The following is a 19,650-nucleotide window of genomic DNA, read 5'->3' as shown; positions in this document are numbered from 1 at the left end:
AGCAGCATTGCAAAATACAAGACAGTTTGAATGGGTTTCCAAGAGGTACAATGGTATCGTGCATTAAATAAGGAAATGCCTGATTTTGCAAAAGGGGTACATGGGCCAAGTTTTATGCATTTGTCCTCCATCATTCTCGTAAGATCCCAAAGGTAGTCCCCCAAAAAAAAAAAAAAAAGCAAATGGACTTTGTTTTTTGTTTTTTGAAATGTTTCACTTCTCATCCAAGAATCTTCTTCAGTTCTGGGTGGGAGGTAAAGCAGTAAAAACCCATAAATGTTGTTGAATTCATTGGTGTCGTGGATCCAATACTGTTGCAAATGGAACAGGATGTTCTGTTCCTCATTAAAATTTAATTGTTTTTTTTTTTGGACTGAATTGGGGAAAAAACATTTCGACATCAGAAAAAGGAAGGAGGGTCTGTTTTTCATTTTTCTTTAGGATTCTTGTCTTAGGATTGGGAACACTTCCCTGCAGTTCAAGGAGGCAGTGGGTAAAGCAGGGTGACAATTATGGGATGGAAGACCAAGATATTTAAAGGGTGTCTAGATGGAAAGGCTGCTATAGGGAATTGAATCATCCCAGGACCAGTTATGAAAAAATGATATACTTTTTTGCTCGCCTTCATTACCTGTGGACTTATCTATCATCTATCTACGGTATCTATCTGTCTGTCCGTCCATCCATCCATCCATCCATGTATCTATCTATGCATCTATCTATGCATTTATCTATGTATCCTATCCATCATCATCATCATCATCATCATCCAGTACTGCACACCAGAACAACTAGACACAAGAACAGTTTTTTTCCTGAAAGCCATCACTCTGCTAAACAAATAATTCCCTCAACACTGTTCAACTATTTACAAAGTGTACACTACTATTACTGTTAATCTTCTCATCACTCCTTATCACCCATCCCCTCCCAGCTGTGACTGTATGGCTGTAACCTTGTTGCTTGTATCCTTACGATTTATATTGACTGTTTCCTAGTATGATTTGATTGTTGATTGTACCCTATGACTATCATCAAGTGTTGTACGTTATGATTCCTGATTCTTAACGAATGTACCTTTTCTTTATGTATACTGAGAGTACTTACACCAAGACAAATTCCTTGTGTGTCCAATCACACTTGGGCAATAAAGCTATTCTATTCTATTCTATTCTATTCTATTCTATTCTATTCTATTCTATTCTATTCTATTCTATTCTATTCTATTCTATTCTATTCTATTCTATTCTATTCTACTCTACTCTACTCTACTCTACTCTACTCTATTCCTGTCTGTCTGTTTGTCTATATATCTATCCTATCTATCCATCATCTTCTGTCTGTCTGTCTGTCTGTCTGTCTGTCTGTCTGTCTGTATCTATCTATCTATCTATCTATCTATCTATCTATCTATCTATCTATCACCTATCTGTCCATCTATCCATCCATCCATCCATCCATCCATCCATCCATCCATCCATCCAATCATCTGATTCCTGAGCATGGATGACTCAGGAATTCTGGGAGTTGAAGTCCACAGGTCATACAAATGCCATAGCTCCTCATTCCTACTCTAGAGCAGGACTGTCAAACTCTTGGCCCGCAGGCCAGATGCGTCACACACTGGCCATACCAATGCTCGGTTTGGTGAAGGGAGAAAAAAAGTGCCGATACATTACGTGATGCCAACATGACGACATGAATTTGACACCCCTGTTCTAGAGTCTAGATGGTCAAAGCTATTTTTTTTTTTTTTTTGCTTTGGCTATCCGCATCTGATATTTCTATGCAATCTGGAAAGACGAAAGTGCTGATCAGCAAAATTAAGTTCTTTACAAGCAAACTCATACAATAATAATCTCTTTAACACCAACGTCCATATTTATAGCACATAGAGTGTATGCTTTAAAAAAGAAATGACAACTCTATTAAGAGAGGTACTATTCTATCAGGAAGCAGCATATGTTAAAAGCATAATTTAGGCTTATTAAAAATAATTGGCTCTTTCTCATCAATACTGCCTACAAATCAGTTTTCTGTTCATCCGACTTCTTTTTTTAGTGTTCTAAAACACATCTGCTCTGTGTGATAATGGATCATTAGTTATCAAAAGTCACTAGTTGTATTCCTAAATTGCACTAAGCTTTGGTTTACTGGTTAAGTTCAATAACACCCCAAGTGAAAAACTCATTAAACAAACCACAGTAGCATGATTTATATGAACATAACCTAGAAAAGGACCCCCAAATATCTAAACCCAGTTCCCCAAACTTTTTTTTAAATTCAATCTAAAGTAAGCATCCAAAGCAATGTCAGTTTTTAATTTTTGATTTCAAGTTGATTTAAAAAAATTAAATAAACAGCTGTTTTTGAAATGTAATACTATTGTAAATGTCATCAAATAACTTCCACTTAGTGCTTCATAAAAAGTATCCTCAATTTTCAAGGCTCTTCTAGAAATCATTATTTTGATTTCTGAATCACCAGAACTCATGTTTTGGATTTATTAAAAAAAACCTGGGTTTCTTCAAGAGACACAACTCAGGGATATTTTTACATATAGTTCTGTTGAATTTCCCAAGATGGAAATTCAACATTTGATGAGTATGGATGCTGACCATCTTCAAAATTAAATACAGAGGGCCAACATTTCCTGAAAATACACAATATAATTTTAATCCAATTTGGAGCTTCAAGAGGAATGACTCAACCTTAGAGGGCCCAGTCAAAAGTTTACAAATTGGCTTTGAGGATAGTTCTTCTCTGTTTTTCCTAAAACAAAAAACAGATGGAGTGGAGTATGAAGTTAGTTCTCTCGCCAGTCCAGCCTTCTCCATCGCTTTCAAAAGTACGACAGCCATTTCAAGAGAAGAAGTCCCATGGAGCAATCAACTGTGGAAAGATGACCAGCTCATATCCGACGTGTAAAATTCTGTCTCGGCTGGCCACTGTTCCAGTTTATCTTCGTCAGATCTGTCACTCTCGTCTCCGCTAGAAACTTCATAGCCAGGCACGGGAGAATGAACTGGCTTTGTTTCATCTCCAGATTCCTTCTTTTGGGCCATCAGCTGTTTGTAGCAAAGATTGCAAACCCTCAATGGTTTGGAGGACAGCCGAGGCATGAGAAACCGCTGGCGGGAACAGTCTCCGCACACCACGAAGCCACACTTTCGACAGTGGTGTCTTCGGATGAGCGCCGAGAACTTGGTATGGGTGCAACGCATACAGATATCCGTTGCCTTATCCGGAATCCAGGGAGCTGCGTATTCCGTCGGGGGCTGTTGTCCCGTTTTGGACAAAAGGTGTCGAATGCATTCTTCCAGGTGACTGACCCACTCTTTGCGCTCGGTCAGCGAGGCTGCCGAAACCACAAAGGACTTCTTGGAGGTCTTGATCATCCATCGGTTCTTCATTTGCAAGGTGTCTGGCAGAATCTCCAGAGTGACTTCATCCAAGGGGATGATGTGTTGGCAGCTGTATTTCCGTTTGTTGATGACAATGCTGCCGTACACCAGGATGTCGTTGAAAAGGAAGAAAATTCGGGGCTTGGCTTTCTTACGGCATTCTTTGGTCAAAATCCCTTCGCCCAAAAGGACCCTTCCTGACACAGCTAAGGGCTGGCCGGAGGTCCCAAAGCAGTTTTCCACCGTGGCAATCCGTTGACTGTTGATCTCGGTATTAGCCAGGTAATCTACCATTTTGAGAAGTCACCTGCAAAAGAAACCAAAGGGTAAATGACTGTTCTGACCAAGGCTTCCTGAGACTGTAATTAAGCACAAACTTAGTCCAAACAACTCTCTTTTTATTTCAACCGCTGGGAATTATGTTCATTCTCAGCCCGTAATGAGTCCCAAACAGTCTCTCGAGATAAGTCTCTCTCTTTATCTCCTTTGAATTGCTGTCAATAACTAAAGTGCCAAATTAGCAGTAAAAAGCCAAATAAAGTACAAAGTCCACACAGACTTCAAGGTTTAATCCAAACAGAGCAAACAACGTTGCTTCCTGCAAAGGCTCCTGTCCCTTTGCTCCTCCTTTATGTCTTATGGGAGGGGCCAATCACCTCCAGGCCTTACTCCCAAGTCGCCCCGTTTGTCTTAACTGTTCTTGCCTTCTGGCAGCTCTGCGCAAGCACACACTGGGAACAGGCTCCCCTTGTTCCTCTGCCTTGTTGCTGTCAGATTCTGGAGGCTCCGGAGTCAGCACACAACTCCCAGATGGCCCTGGCCCCATCTCTGTAATCGGACACAGGACCAACGTCCGAGTCCTTCCCAGACTGGCCCATGTTCCTCCCCACTGTCCGACTCTGCTCCCACCTCCGTGGGGCTGCTGGCGGACCACAACAATGACAAGACCAGGCCCCATTGGTTCTACAGTGTCATCAAAGCATGAAAAATAAACCCATCTATCTTAACGAGTGATTTCACCATGGGCGAGACCGAGGATTTTGAAAAGCAACCCGTTTTTACAGCAGCACGATACTGGAACTCTTTCCTGTTTCATCCCTTGGAGTGTAACTTTTAAGGTTAAGACAAGAACATAATCTATACAACAGGGGTTTTGAACTCAAGGCCCGGGGCCCAGATCCGGCCCATGGGGTGCTTAGATCTGGCCTATGAGGCCACCCTGGAAACAGTGAAGGACCAGCCCACGGTGCCTCTGCCAAAAAAAAAAAAAATGGAGCTTTCAAGGGCTGCAGGATGCTGTGCCAGCCAAAAACGGAGCTTGGGAGCCTGTTTTTACTGGCTGAGCTCTCGGGCCACTACAGGTGCCTCCCGACATGAGTGACATCATACCAGCCATGCCTACCTTGCCACGCCCCCCCCAGCCCCCCCAAGGTCAGACACAACCCTGATGTGGCCATCAACGAAATTGACTTTGACATCCCTGCTATACAAGGTAGCCCTCAACTTACCACGATTCGTCTAGTTACGATGGCACTGAAAAAAGTGACTGACAACTGTTTTTCACACTGTTTTTCACCAGCATCCTCCTGGTCAGGTGAACTAAATAGCAATAGCACTTAGACTTATAACGCTCCATAGTACTTTCCAGCCCTCTCAAACTGGTTTGCAGAGTCGGCCTCTTGCCCTTCCAACAATCTGGGTCCTCATTTTACTTGAAGGATGGAAGGCTGAGTCAGAAGGTTGAGCTGGTCAGGATCGAACTGCTGGCAGTGGAATTCAGAGTTTGCCTGCGATGCTGCATGCTAACCACGTGAGCCACTACGGTTTTCCAGTCGGACACTTAGCAATTGGTTCCTATTTATGACGGCTGCAGCGTCCCTGGGCCATGTGAAGCAGAGGTGGCATTCAGCAGGTTCTGACCAGTTCTGGAGATCTGGTAGCGGAAATTTTGAGTAGTTCGGAGGACCGGCAAATCCCACCTCTGCCTGGAGACTCTGCACTATCCTTCTCCTGCCACGCCCACCAAGGCACGCCCACAGAACCGGTAGTAAATTTTTTTGAATCCCATTGCCTTTTGCAACCCTCTGACAAGCAGAGTCAATGGGGAAACCAGATTCACTTAACAACGCTGTCATGCTGTCACTAACTGAACACCTGCAGCAATTCACTTAACTGTGACAAGGAAGCTCACAAAATGGGGGAAAGCTTAATTTAACAACGGCCTTACTTAGCAATACGAATTTTGGGCTCAGTTGTGGTGATAAGTCAGGGACCATCTGTATAGAACAAATCCACATATTTGGCAATATCTTTTGGTATTTTTCTTCCTCAACTGTGGATTCAAGAATGCCCAGCAGAGACAGAAGGTTAGTAAAGAGATTGTACTTTGTTCTACTTTCCTTGCTTTTAAAAAGGGTGCTCCTATAGAAAGCGAAATAATAAGGAAAATATTCGTCTGTGCAGGGATGGACAGACTAACTCTAGAAATTAAGGATAAGGGTGAGACAGAGTACTATGAGGTCTGGAGTAAAATATATCAACAGTTGGAGTCGAGGGGGAAAAAAAGAAATTGTTGACGCTTTATAGGAACGAAAGTAAAAGTTTTGTATAGTAAAGAAAATGAAACATGATATGACAAATATGATATGAATATATGAATATAAAGATCACAAAGAGAAAAAAGATGGATAAGAAGCAAGGTTGTAAATATATAAATATAAATATAAATATAAATATAAATATAAATATATATATATATATATATATATATATATATATATATATATATATATATATATATATATATATATATATATATATATATAATATATATAAATGCATATAAATGCATATAAATGCATATAAATGCAAATAGAAACAAATATGTAACTAGCATTATATCAGCAACATAAGGAAAAAGGGAAAATTAATTGTGATAATTTATTTCTATGTTATAGTTTGTATGGCCAAAATGATGGCCAAGAAAGTCGCACTGTGTTCAACTGTTTTTCATGTTTATTTAATTTAAAAAAATGGGCTCCTTCACATATTGTCCCTTCCCAGTATAAGCTTTCAAAAATGGGATCACCTCCAAAGGATTTTTTTCCATGGAAGAATCTATAAGACCCTCAGCAAACTTCATTGGCCAGTCCAATATGCAGGCTCAAGGATCCTAGATGCCACATTTTATTTGTTTAAACAAAGCTCAACAGCATTTGGTCTCAAGCGAAACACTCTTAAATATGGGAGCAAGGGAAATGAGTCATTTCCTCATGAACAAAGGTAAATGGAAGTTCGCAGAGAATGTTCCCATATTTTCCTTCCAGAGACAAATACAGTTGCTAATATAACTGGTCGTTGGCAAAGAAATACGAAGGTCCTATTGGGGCAGGTTTCTTATCTGCAAAGAGTGCGTAAATAAGCATTTTTTTTCCCTTAAAAAAGAGACTTTTGTGAATGTTACATCCCTAAGTGGTAAGAATACAGAGTGTAATAGAGTGTAATCTTCATCTTGAGAAATAGAACAATAAGGTTCTAACAAAGGAAAAGACTACAGCATAATCTCAATCTTGTGGTTCGTGCTATATCCGGCTCACAAACTTATGCCAGCCAGCTATTACTGTTATCATGGATATTAGAAATGTATTTGTGGTCATAAGTCTCGAGTTTTGGATTTGGCATTCAATAGAATTTAGCTCGTCTTACACCGAGTGAAAGTTTTTTAAATTTTCATAACTTTTTGAGATCTACAATTTGGCAAAAAAGAAAAAAAAAAGCTATTTTCTGGAACTGGAACAAATGTAGTTACTTGTAGCAGATTAACAGAGTTGGAAGGGACCTTGTAGGTCATCTAGTCCAACCCCCTGCCCAAGCAGGAGACCTTACACCGTTTCTGACAGATGGCAGTCCAGTCTCTTCTTGAAAGCTTCCAGTGATGAAGCTCCTACAACTTCTGTTCCATGGGTTGATTTGTTCTCACTGTCAGAAAATTCCTCTTTATTTCCAGGTTGAATCTCTCCTTGATCAGTTTCCATCCATTATTCCTTGTCTGGCTTTGGAAAATAGCTTGACCCCTTCCTCTCTGTGGCAGCCCCTCTCGTATTGGGACACTGCTATCATGTCTCCCCCTGGTCCTTCTCTTTATTAGACTAACCATGCCCAGTTCCTGCAACTGCTCATCGTATGTCATATCACATGGACACACAAATACACACACACACACCATGCTTTAATATATTTCACCTATGAACCCAAGAACAGAAGGAAGCTTATTCTTGTATATGCTAGAAGGAGAGGTCCCAATAGTTACACATTTAAAAGGGTCTTCTAAAATGTGATATCACAGGCCATGATTAATGTAAGCATCTACCACCCTTTTATCCTAAGGGGATCTTCTGTATGATACATCCTGTTTTGGAGGTTGTTCCCAGAAATGATCAGTGCTTGAGACATGGGAAGGACAGGTACTCTAATTTTGCAACAACAAAAGAAAAAATAGGCACCCCCTCAACTTAATAAGAGGTGAGCAAAAAGAAGGCCAGGTGAAGTGCTTGTGAGGAACCACAGGTTTATGTCCTGTCTTAATAATATGCATTCGTGCTAAATTAATCAAGGAGAGAAGCAACCTAGAACTAAGAAAAATTTTCCTGACTGTGAGAACAATCAACCAGTGGAACAGCTTGCCTCCAGAAGATGTGGGTGCTCCAACACTGGAGGCTTTTAAGAAGAAACTGGACAACCATTTGTTTGACATGGTATAGGGTCTCCTGCTTGAGCAGGGGGTTGGGCTAGAAGACCTCTAAGGTCCCTTCCAATTCTGATATTCTGTATTCTATTCTGTAAACATCAATGCCATGCAGCTTCCTTCCTTCCCTTCCCTTCCCTTCCCTTTCTTTCCTTGAAAAAAACTTTTTTTCTTCACCCCATTCCTAAATTTGTGGCTTCCTTTCTGTTTTCTTCCTTTTCTAAATTTCCCCAGTATATTCTTTTTCTTTCTTTCTTTCTTTCTTTCTTTCTTTCTTTCTTTCTTTCTTTCTTTCTTTCTTTCTTTCTTTCTTTCTTTTCTTTCTTTCTTTCTCTTCTCTCTTTTCTTTCTTTCTTTTCCCTTCTTCTTTCTTTCTTTCTCTCTTTCTTTCTTTCTTTCTTTCTTCTTCTTCTTTCTTTCTTTCTTTCTTTCTTTCTTTCTTTCTTCTTTCTTTCTTTCTTTCTTCTTTTTTTCTTTCTTTCTTTTCTCTCTCTTCTTTCTCTCTCTCTTCTCTCTCTTTTCTTTCTTTCTTTCTTTCTTTCTTTCTTTCTTTCTTTCTTTCTTTCTTTTCTTCTTTCCTTCCCTTCTGTTTTCTTCTCTTTCTTTCTTTCTTTCTTTCTTTCTTTCTTTCTTTCTTTCTTTCTTTCTTTCTTTCTTTTCTTTCTTTTTTCTTTTTTCACTCTCCTTTCTTTCTTTTCTCTCTCTCTTCTTCTCTTTCCTTTCCTTCCTTCCTTCCTTCCTTCCTTCCTTCCTTCCTTCCTTCCTTCCCTTCCTTCCTTCCTTCCTTCCTTCCTTCTTTTCCTTGTGGTTGGGCTGAAAGACCCAAATGGCTCAAAGTCACCCAGCCTGCTGTCAGGACAAGGCAGGATTATAAGTCACGGTCTCTTCATTTCCAACTTGGTGCCTTAACCACTAGCCCAAAGTGGCTTTCAGAACCAGTTTGTTTTTCAGGACTGATAAGTTTCCCTTTGCTCATTTAGAAGAATCATGTTCATTTGAAAAGAAAAGAAAAACACAATAAAGCTCGCCAAGCCTTTTTCTCCCTCCCTATTCTTTCCTTTAGGGCAGGGTGTCCAACCTTGGCAACTTTAAGACTTGTGGACTTCAACTCCCAGAGTTCCTCAGCCAGCAAAGCTGGCTGAGGAATTCTGGGAGTTGAAGTCCACAAGTCTTAAAGTTGCCAAGGTTGGACACCCCTGCTTTAGGGCTATAATGATTTTTTATGCACTTTTTTTATGTAGGGGAAAAAAAACAAACCCCGGCAGCACCTCTAATCTCTTGGCCCATTTGAAGTGGGAATCCCTCTCTTGTAAAAGGCCGCCAAGGTTTCCTAATTGCCACCAACCGACCGCTTTTGCTGATGGATTTTTCTAAGAGGTTTCCAGCAACGTGAAGGTTTCCGTCACGTGAAAGGAACTGATTCAAGGGATTGAGAAATTACATTCTCTTCTGTGGAAAGCTCCAATGTAAGCAGTGCGGGTGGCTTTTCTCACCACGACGCCTTCCAGAAGGGTGGGCTTTCAGTCCCACTCAGCAGAAGCAAGTGCTGGGGAGAATTGCAGTCCCAAACATGAAATAAAGACACCATGTTGGAAAAAAGGCTACTTGGAAGGATTTCCTCAAGAAGAGGATCAACCCTGGCTGTTCTTTGGAATGGCAATAGCCCTTAGACTTATATACCACTTCGCAGTGCTTCACAGCCCTCTCTAAGCGGTTACAGAGTCAGCCTATTTTGCCCTCAACAACCTGGGTCCTCATTTTACCCACCTCAGAAAGTTGGAAGGCTGAGTCAACCTGGAGCTGGTCAGGATCGAACTGCTGGCAGTGGGCAGAATCAGTCTGCAGTACTGCATTCTCACCACTGTGCCACCATGAAAGGAAGGAAGGAAGGAAGGAAGGAAGGAAGGAAGGAAGGAAGGAAGGAGGGAGGGAGGGAGGGAGGGAAGGAAGGAAGGAAGGAAGGAAGGAAGGAAGGAAGGAAGGAAGGAATAGCCCTTACACTTATATACTGCTTCACAGTGCTTTCTAGCCCTCTCTAAGCGGTTTACAGAGTCAGCTCTTTGCCCCCAACAATCTGGGTCCTCATTTTACCCACCTCTGAAGGATGGAAGGCTCAGTCAACCTTGAGCTGGTTCAGGATCAAACTGCTGGCTGTAGGCAGAGCCTGTAATACTGCATCCTAACAATTGTACCAACAAGGAAGGTGGGAAGGAGGAAGGAAGGAAGGAAGGAAGGAAGGAAGGAAGGAAGGAAGGAAGGAAGGAAGGAAGGAAGGAAGGAAGGAAGGAAGGAAGGAAGGAAAAGAAAGGAAATTTTGTAAAAAGGATTTAGGAGCTATAGCAGATAATTATTTTATTCACCTTCTGGAAATCATTTGCAGGAACAGACTTAAACATTCCAGCTCTTCAATTACAGGCAGGCAATTATTCTCCTCCCCAAACAGTGCTTTAAAGGCTCCAGCCTTCATTTAAATTTCTGGAAAGTTTATCTTGAAAACAAGAGAGCACCAGTTCCTTGGCTGGAACCGCTGCAGAGATCTTGAAGTGCTAAAAGAGGCTCTTTCACAACCGAGTCCTAACATGCTCTTTCTTAGAAACAATCCTTCCCTCTTCAGCCGGGCTTCCTTCTCAAAGTGCACAGAAATTGCTTTTGTCATATGGATTGGTTGTGCAAAAATTCAAGGAACTACTGTTATCGCTTTAGCCAATCCAAAGCTTGGTTTGAAACGTTTTGTAAGAAAGCTTTTCTCTTGCAATAACTTAAGTCGCTGAGTTTGAGGAGACAACCAATGCTGCGAAAGAAAGAAAGAAAGAAAGAAAGAAAGAAAGAAAGAAAGAAAGAAAGAAAGAAAGAAAGAAAGAAAGAAAGAAAGAAAGAAAGAACACCCCCCGAAAACAAAACAACAACAACCCACAGCCCCTTCCAAACTGAGTGCTCTGAAAGTAAAAAAAAAAAAAAAAAGACATTTCTTGCAGCAAAAAAAAAAAGTAAAAAAAAAACTGAAGTCACACGTTTGCACATGAGTTGCATTGTGGTTTATATGGCTATGGCTTAGTACAGTTTTTCCCACTGTCTACATCCTTTGACTCTGGGAATTTCAGCTTCCATATTTTCCTCCCCTCCATCCTAACTATTGCTAAGAATTACAGCAGACGAACTATATAAATTTTGGGCAGAGAAAGCCCGGGTAGCTTGTTAGAAGATCCCAATCTTTATGGCTTATTCAACAAACCAGGGTTAAAAGTATATCATCGTCATGCGGTACAGGTAGTCCTCTCTTTATAGCAGTTCACTTAGTGGCCGTTCAAAGCAGAGGTGGTATTCAGCAGGTTCTGACCGGTTCTGGAGAACCAGTAGCGGAAATTTGGAGTAGTTCAGAGAACCGGCCAATCCCACCTCTGACTGGCCCCGCCAACCCCATCTCTCCTCTGCCTCCCATTGAGTCCTAGTTGATCGGCTGGGTCTTCTTTGGTTGCCCTGCACAGGAGAACGGAGCTGGAAAGCAGGTTAGTGGGGTGGGGAGGGAATGGGGATTTTGCAGTATCCTTCCCCTGCCATGCCCACCAAGCCACGCCCATAGAACTGGTAGTAAAAATGTTTGAATCCCACCACTGGTTCAAAGTTATAACAGCACTGGAAAAAGTGACTTACGATCATATATTTTTTTTACAGTTGCAACTTTCCAAGCATCCCCAACTCCCAGAATTCCTCAGTCATCATGCAAGGGCTCCTTCTGTAATATAGACACTCCTCAACTTATAACATTTATTTAGGGACCGTTCAAAGTTGCAATGGCACGGCACTGAAAAAAGTGACTTATGACTGTTTTTCACAAGTTATGACCGTTATAGCATCCCCACAACTGGGTCCCCCTTAAGGTCATGTGATCCCCTTCTGGGACCTTCTGACAAGCAAAGTCAGTTGGGAAGCCAGATTCACTTAAGAACAGGCGTCACTAACTTGAACAACCGCTGTGTTATGTGAATTTCGTTGCATGTGTATACTGTGTATATTCGTACAATGACAATGAAGTATTATTATAACTGCGGTGATTCATTTAACAACTGAAAAGTCATAAAGTGGGGGCAAAATTCATTTCACAATTGTCTCACTTAACAACAGAATTTCGGGGCCCAATTGTGGTCGTAAGTTGAGGACTATCTGAACAATGATTCAAATCCAGTGCTGGATAAGTGCTGTATATTTATCAGCTGTCGGGCACAAAGGATCAAGACTCTTCGTTTAAACTGCAGCTCAGAAGATTTATTCAAGCTTATTACACAAAAATCGAGTTTGAATCTAATGACAGCTAGGCAAGCAAGCCGCTGGAATTTGAATGTGCATTTTTCCCCCCTTCGTTTGAATATTATGTATTCTTTCAGGTTTCGTTCCTAGGCTGATCTTTGGATGAATGGACCCAGTGTGTTGAAATGGCATTGTAAAGGATGGCTTTGTGTAAATTGGGCTTGGGTTATTATTTTGTTCCACGGGAGCTGCAAACTTGCAATTCCTTATCTGCAGATAAACCTCCCAATCTCAAGAAGATAGGAACAGGAAAATAAACCAAAAAACTCTTGTAGCTCCTTATCCAAAGGGAGAGATAGCTAGGTGAAATGGTGACCCTATCTGTTCACCAAACAAATAAAAACCAAGTTATTTATCTTACTGTTTCAAAGAATTGTATGCAAATATATTTTGGAAGGAAGAGTAGATATAAACGTTGGCCTTCTCTACTAAGATAAACTGACTTCTTACGTCAGATTATTTTACAGGTAATCCTCGAATTACAATCACAATTGCACCAAAATTTATGTTATCTCTAGCGCCGCATAATGGAGTGAGCTCCCGTTCCTTGTCCCAGCTTCTGCCAACCTAGCAGTTCGAAAGCATGTAAAAAGAAATGCAACTATACTAGCAAAAAATTTTGTGAAATGAGATTTGAAGTAGAAGAAGGAGGAACATTTCAATGAAATATTGAGCTATAATATGTGATGTGTGGGGGGGGGGATAATTATGGAAAATAGGGCTCTCATAAAAGTATGTGATTTAATTGAAAAGTAATGAGTTAAACGTCTAAGATATGAATGAATATTAATATTAATGAATAGATTTGTATTATTCTTGATAATATAGTATAATTTTAGAATGTACCAGACAGAATCCCAATGTATGTTATGTATTTTATATTAGGTACTATAAATACAAGGGAAAAAGATAAAGGCATCATCTCCATATAGTGTACAGGAGAAGTATTTCTTCTTTTTTTTAAAGAAGAAAAATAAATGATTGGCTGGAATAGAACAGACAAAGAATAATAAATATTAGGATATGAATTGAGAGGAGGGGAAAAAAATGAAAAAAAATTGAGAAAATTTAAAGGAGAGGAGAAGTTATATAGAAAATTGAAAATGTTAATAAGATATGAAATGGTATGTAAAATGAATATGAAACTGAACTTGTGTCTGTACCAAGAGTTTTAACCCGGGACTAAGCAACTTTCAGAAAAGAGATTTTTTATGCTTTTATGTTTTGTGTTTATGTGTATTTATGTATTGTTTGTCTTGAAAATAAAACTTGTTTAAAAAAGAAAAAAAAGAAAAAAGAAATGCAACTAGAAAAATAGGAACCCCTTTGGTGGGAAGGGAACAGCGTTGCATGCGCCTCCGGCATTTAGTCAGGTCGGCCACATGACCACGGAGACGTCTTCGGACAGTACTGGCTCTTCAACTTTGTAACGGAGATGAACACCGCCCCCTAGAGCCGGAATCGACCAGTAGGTATGTGCGAGGGGAACCTTTACCTTTACCTATGCTTCAAAACTGTCTTTGGTCAATAAACAATCCAGAAACTTGCTGTAAAAAGGAAAATAAATCTCAAAAACTCCCAAGGGGCCTGAGCTTTGTGCATAGCACACAGCAACAAATTGTGTGTTTTAAGGCCTCTGGGAGGAATTGTCTCATGGTCCTAAAGGAGCCACAAGAGAAGAGCCCAAGGACGCTTCTTGGTTGACTTGAAAACCCAACCTTGAAGTATGTCCCGTGCAAGAAGCAAACTCAGAAATGAAGGCCCGAACGAATCCTTAGTCGTTTTGCCTAACTTAAATATCTTGTTGTGGCCCGATTTGGACAGTGAGGAAATTGGAGAAGAAAATGGGCCTGTCCTGGAGATTAGGGAAGGCTCTGACAAGTGCTCTGCATCGGAGGCAGAGATGGGGCCAGGGTCATCCGACAGTTATCAGCTGCCTTTGGAGTCAGACATCAGTGGGGCAAAAGAACAGCTGGAGCCTGTTTCCAGTGTGCGTATGCACAGAGCTGCCAGGAGAAGGGAACAGCTAAGGAACAAGGGTCTTGGGAGTAAAACCACAAGGGACCTGGTCGTGAAGCCACAGGTGGATTGTGAATGGCCCCTCCCATAGGGAATAAAAGAGGAGTGAAAGGGGAGTGGGGTTTTGCAGGACACAATTAGTTCATTTAAGTGAAGATCTATTCCTGCATTCTCGCCAATTACTGTCTGCTACAGTGCGGCGTCTGAAAGATATCAGCCTGGCAAACTCTCCAAGCCTGATAAAGGTCTGTAATTGGCAAATATCTCGAAAGACTGTTGGCCGGGGACTTTGCAGGAGTGGGATTCACTGTAAAATAAATAAAGGGGGTTTATTGGGATGAGGAGTCAGCTTCGTGCTATTGGGGAAGCCTAGGTCAGAACGTATCTTGAAAATTAATTCCCGGAGAAAAGGGTGGTTGCTATTAACTCAGAAATCAGAGAATGAGTCAAGAAATGAAGCTCAGGCTTCTCTCCATGTCACTTGGGCAGAATGACTAACAGTATCTATCACTCCACCTTCCCTGGGGAGGTTGCGGGTGGGGGGTGGAAATCCCTTTCTCTCTGCTGTGCAATTCTACTAACTTCCAGAGAAACTTCACGAGCCAAGAGGGACTGAGATGGAATCATTAGAATAAAGATCTAGAAAGAGCTTTAAAAAGCCACTTACTTCTCTGGAACTTCCTGTTCCGATCAATGGGAGCTGCTGGGTTATCTGCCAAAGGTTAGCTTCTGCGAGATTAATTTGTGACTCATCAGAGATAAAACTGCAAAAGGAGAACACTTGCAAAGCCTTCCTTTTTGAGTGGGCTCCCAACTTCTTTCTGTGGAGGCGTATCTATTGGTGCCAAATTCTGCCATTATTTCAAAATGATCGGAAAAAGTAGAGGGGAAACCAAGAAGTTCATAACTCTAAATTGGGCAGAAAAGATAGATTCTCATTCTCACTGCTCACACTTGCAGGCTATAGAATTTTAACCCTCTGATTATGAAAAAGCCATTATTCTGTCCATCGTCCATCAACGTGTTTTTTTTTTCATTTCATAGTCAATACAACCATTGTATGCCATTCTCGTCCCACTCTCTTGTTGCTGGCATCTCTCTGCCAACAGAAGAATGCACCTTACAAAGCAAGCTCTTTACTTCACAATATCTATGTACCACTCACATTCTCGTGTCTGTTGGGTAGTTTGTAACTTTTAGCTGGGTGAAATGATGCATCTTAAGGCAACCATCTTTGAACCCATATACCTCCAATGAACTAACTTAAAGAACGTCTCTAAAGACCAAAACCTATGACTCCCATGGAATTCAAACTTGGCAAAGTTTTGGCCACTTTAATGCTGCTGTATTGCTGTAGTCAGCCGGTCATCATTTCCATCGCTCCCTGCCAGTTTCCTGCAAGGAATGTCACTGGGGAAGCCAACAGGAAATCGGAAGTCAGTCCTGTTGCCACTGGGTTTTTTTTTTTTTGCCCAGCTGTGTTAATTTTGTTTCTCTGCTTAGGGAAATACATATCTCTCAATGGGTCACAGGTTGCCTGGAATCTATTAAATTAACCCTCAATCTCAACAGAGTGGTTGCTGAAGCCTTTATTACTTGTTAGACTCCTTCCTGTTTTGCTGGTGATACTCTATGCCTTTAAAAGAGTCTTTGGGCACTTGGCCATGAAGGAGTCTGGTGGGAAAGTCTTAAGTCTTTGTGTGACTCAGAGTCTGGTTGTGAAAGGCAGAGAAGTTCAGCGGGGTAAAAGGTTGGCTCTGCAGTTGAGATCAAGTTTAAATCACTTTCCATGACAGGAAGGGGGACTTTCATCAGAAGTCGCCTTTGAGATCAACATCACCGATTTCTGAGGAGGCACTGGATGCCAACCCAAGTTTTTGCTTTTGCTCTACACAATCTTTTATAGAGTTTTTGAATCTCTAATACGATCATGTTCAGCCTGGTAGCCTCCAAACTTCCCTTCCTAGCCAGCACTCTTTCATGTAAGAATTATGGAAGTAGAAACTAGAGGGGCCTCAGGATGAGAAAAAAAAAATCACGTTTCATTCTTTGAGTCAGGTATCCAAACACTCATGTTGTAACCCAAGGGTCTTCAAACTTGGCAAGCTTAAGACTTGTGGACTTCAACTCCCAGAATTCCTGAGCTAACATGACTGGAGGAGGAATTCTGGGAGTTGAAAAAATTATCTTCCATTATTTGAGTCAGGTATCCAAACACTCATGTTGTAACCCAAGGGTCTTCAAACTTGGCAAGTTTAAGACTTGTGGACTTCAATTCCCAGAATTCCTGAGCTAACATGACTGGAGGAGGAATTCTGGGAGTTGAAAAAATTATCTTCCATTATTTGAGTCAGGGATGCAAATGCTCATGTTGTAACCCAACGGTCTTCAAACTTGGCAAGCTTAAGACTTGTGGACTTCAACTCCCAGAATTCCTGAGCGAATTCCTGACTGGAGGAGGAATTCTGGGAGTTGAAGTCCACAAGTCTTAAAGTTGTCAAGTTTGAAGACCTATTAAAGTTTTCTATAAGTGGGATTCCCACCCCCCCAGTACAATGAGAAGCATGGTGGGGGCAAAAAAAACATTCAGAAGCCCTTTTTAATATCAGCACCTCCCAACTTCCAAATTCCCTTGGGAAAGACAGGCGGCTTTCACGCTAAATTTAAAGTGAGCTATTAAGAATATTCTGTACTGCCAAATCCAGGTATAGGCAATTAAATTTCCTTCTCCAACTGAATGTCAAATTTTAAGTTTTCTTTAATGTACAGCTGGGCTCCAATGCTTGTTTTAAGACACTGTGTCTCAGCCACTAAGTTTAAAATGCATGGACATCAACTCCCCAGAATTCCCCAGTCCCCAAGCATCAACTCCCAGAATTCCCCAGTCACTTACTCTATAATATACATTAAAATCATATGAAAGCACATAAAATATGCCAAATTACTATGCAGGAGGGACATTTTGTGACTCTTCATAGTCAAAGAATATTTGCTGGGCACTGTTCATCCCTCACATATGCCTCTCACGTCAGTAGGAACATATGTGTGCACAATGTCTATGGCAGATTCTCAGTCATCCAGGTTGTCTCAAAGGTGTTTTTTTCCCCCCAAAAGGCAACTGGGCTTCATTTTTTCCTTGAAGACGTTTCGCTTCTCATCCAAGAAGCTTCTTTCAGTTTTGCAGTTCTGACTGGTGGGGGATCTTCAGTCAGAACTGAAGAAGCTTCTTGGAAGGGGAGAAGCCAAAGGTCTTCAAGGAAAAACAAAGTCCAGTTGTCTTTTAGGGGGAAAAAAAACCACCTTTGGGACATAGGTGTGCACAGAACTTCTCAGGTCTCCCCGTCCCAGTTATTTCTGTGACTTTCCAAAGAAAACGAGGGAAATCTTGTAATACATCAGTCAGTAGCTATCCATAAGAATCCGATCTGATGTAGTTGGAACTATATGGTATGGGGGGGCTGGAATGCACTGTATTTAAATCCTTTTTTCCTCCTCCCCACCCCCACCCCTTTGGTCCAAAGTTGAAAAAGTGCGTTTAACTCGCGCGCCTCTTCATTTCCGAAAGCATCGCGGGGCGGAGATCGGCGGACGAGCCAAAACCCAATTCCCAACCTACCTTCTTGTGACTTCCTTGGCTCGGATCCAAACCCGAGGCGGCCTCGGCCGCTCTCTCTCTCGATCCCTGAGATCCCAAGGGGCCAGTTCAAAGATCGCCTCTCTCTCTCTCTCTCCAATCCGCTTGGAGCCGAGAAGAGTTAGGCGGGTCGTTGCAAACCCTGAGACTCGAAGTTCTAAGAAAGAGATCCACGGACTGGACTGGACCCGGTTGGAAACCAGACCCTTTCAGAGTAGATTCCCAATAGAGATGCACGATCAGAAATGCCTGTGGGTTGTTTTTTTTTTTTTTTTTCCTCTCCACTTTCCCCTCCGGATTCGCGAGCTCTCCAAGCTCCGCGGCGAAAAAGACCAGAGGACTAAAAAGTGACGCGGGGGAGAGAAAGTATCTTCGGAACGCAGGAACTCTCAAAACATTCCACGCCCTCCCTTTGATGTCGGGGGCCCAGCCAATCAGCGCGCCGCTCAAGGGAGCCAGACCATCCGGTTCTGGAACGCTCAGACTCGGCGTTCCAACCGCTTAGCCGCGCCCCCGAGCAGGAGAGGGCGACCGTGAGAGAAAGGAAGAAAACGTCAGGAAACCAATCGGAAAGGGCACAATCGGAGCTTGGGTTTGGGTTTGGGTTTGGGTTTGGGTTTGGGTTTGGGTAGGGAGGGGGCGGGCGGGCGAGAAACCAAAAAAAAAGAGGAAAAGATTAACAGATTCACAGATTAATAGATTAACAGATTAATAGAGTTTGGAAGGGGACTTGTAGGTCATCTAGTCCAACCCCCTCCCCAAGCAGGAGACCCTACACCATTTCTGACAGAAGGCAGTCCAGTCTCTTCTTGAAAGCTTCCAAGAATGAAGCTCCCACGACTTCCTTCCGGAGTCAACTTCTGTTCCATGGGTTGATGGTTTTCTCTGCGGACCACTGAAATTTTCTCGTGGACCACCAGTGGTCCCCGGCCCGCTGGTTGGTGACCACTGTTCTAGTCCAACCCCTGCTTAGGCAGGAAACCCTATATCAGGGTGTCCAACCTTGGCACTTGTGGACTTCAACTCCCAGAATTCCTGAGCAAATTCCTGACTGGAGGAGGAATTCTGGGAGTTGAAAAAATTATCTTCCATTATTTGAGTCAGGTATCCAAACACTCATGTTGTAACCCAAGGGTCTTCAAATCTGGCAAGCTTAAGACTTGTGGACTTCAACTCCCAGAATTCCTGAGCTAACATGACTGGAGGAGGAATTCTGGGAGTTGACAAAGTTATCTTCCATTATTTGAGTCAGGTATCCAAACACTCATGTTGTAACCCAACGGTCTTCAAACTTGGCAAGCTTAAGACTCGTGGACTTCAACTCCCAGAATTCCTGAGCGAATTCCTGACTGGAGGAGGAATTCTGGGAGTTGAAAAAATTATCTTCCATTCTTTGAGTCAGGTATCCAAACACTCATGTTGTAACCCAACGGTCTTCAAACTTGGCAAGCTTAAGACTTGTGGACTTCAACTCCCAGAATTCCTGAGCTAACATGACTGGAGGAGGAATTCTGGGAGTTGACAAAATTATCTTCCATTCTTTG

General features: G+C 41.9%; 1 protein-coding gene across 1 annotated transcript; it reads right to left on the bottom strand.

The window, feature by feature from the left end:
* Window positions 1-2,306: 2,306 nt before the first annotated feature.
* On the bottom strand, window positions 2,307-18,523 carry PLEKHF1 (pleckstrin homology and FYVE domain containing 1). Its single transcript, XM_087971511.1, has 2 exons — window positions 18,089-18,523; window positions 2,307-3,711 (listed from the first exon to the last, which is right to left on the bottom strand). Exon 2 carries the CDS (start codon window positions 3,696-3,698, stop codon window positions 2,889-2,891), a length of 810 nt encoding a protein of 269 aa, XP_087827637.1. The 5' UTR covers window positions 3,699-3,711; window positions 18,089-18,523; the 3' UTR covers window positions 2,307-2,888.
* Window positions 18,524-19,650: the final 1,127 nt, after the last annotated feature.

This window comes from Notechis scutatus, chromosome 9 (genome assembly GCF_049901735.1).
Source record: "Notechis scutatus isolate UNSWTSFEM ecotype Mainland chromosome 9, rNotScu1.2, whole genome shotgun sequence".
NCBI classification, from domain to species: domain Eukaryota; kingdom Metazoa; phylum Chordata; class Lepidosauria; order Squamata; family Elapidae; genus Notechis; species Notechis scutatus.
This window is presented reverse-complemented; position numbering and strand designations above follow the sequence as displayed.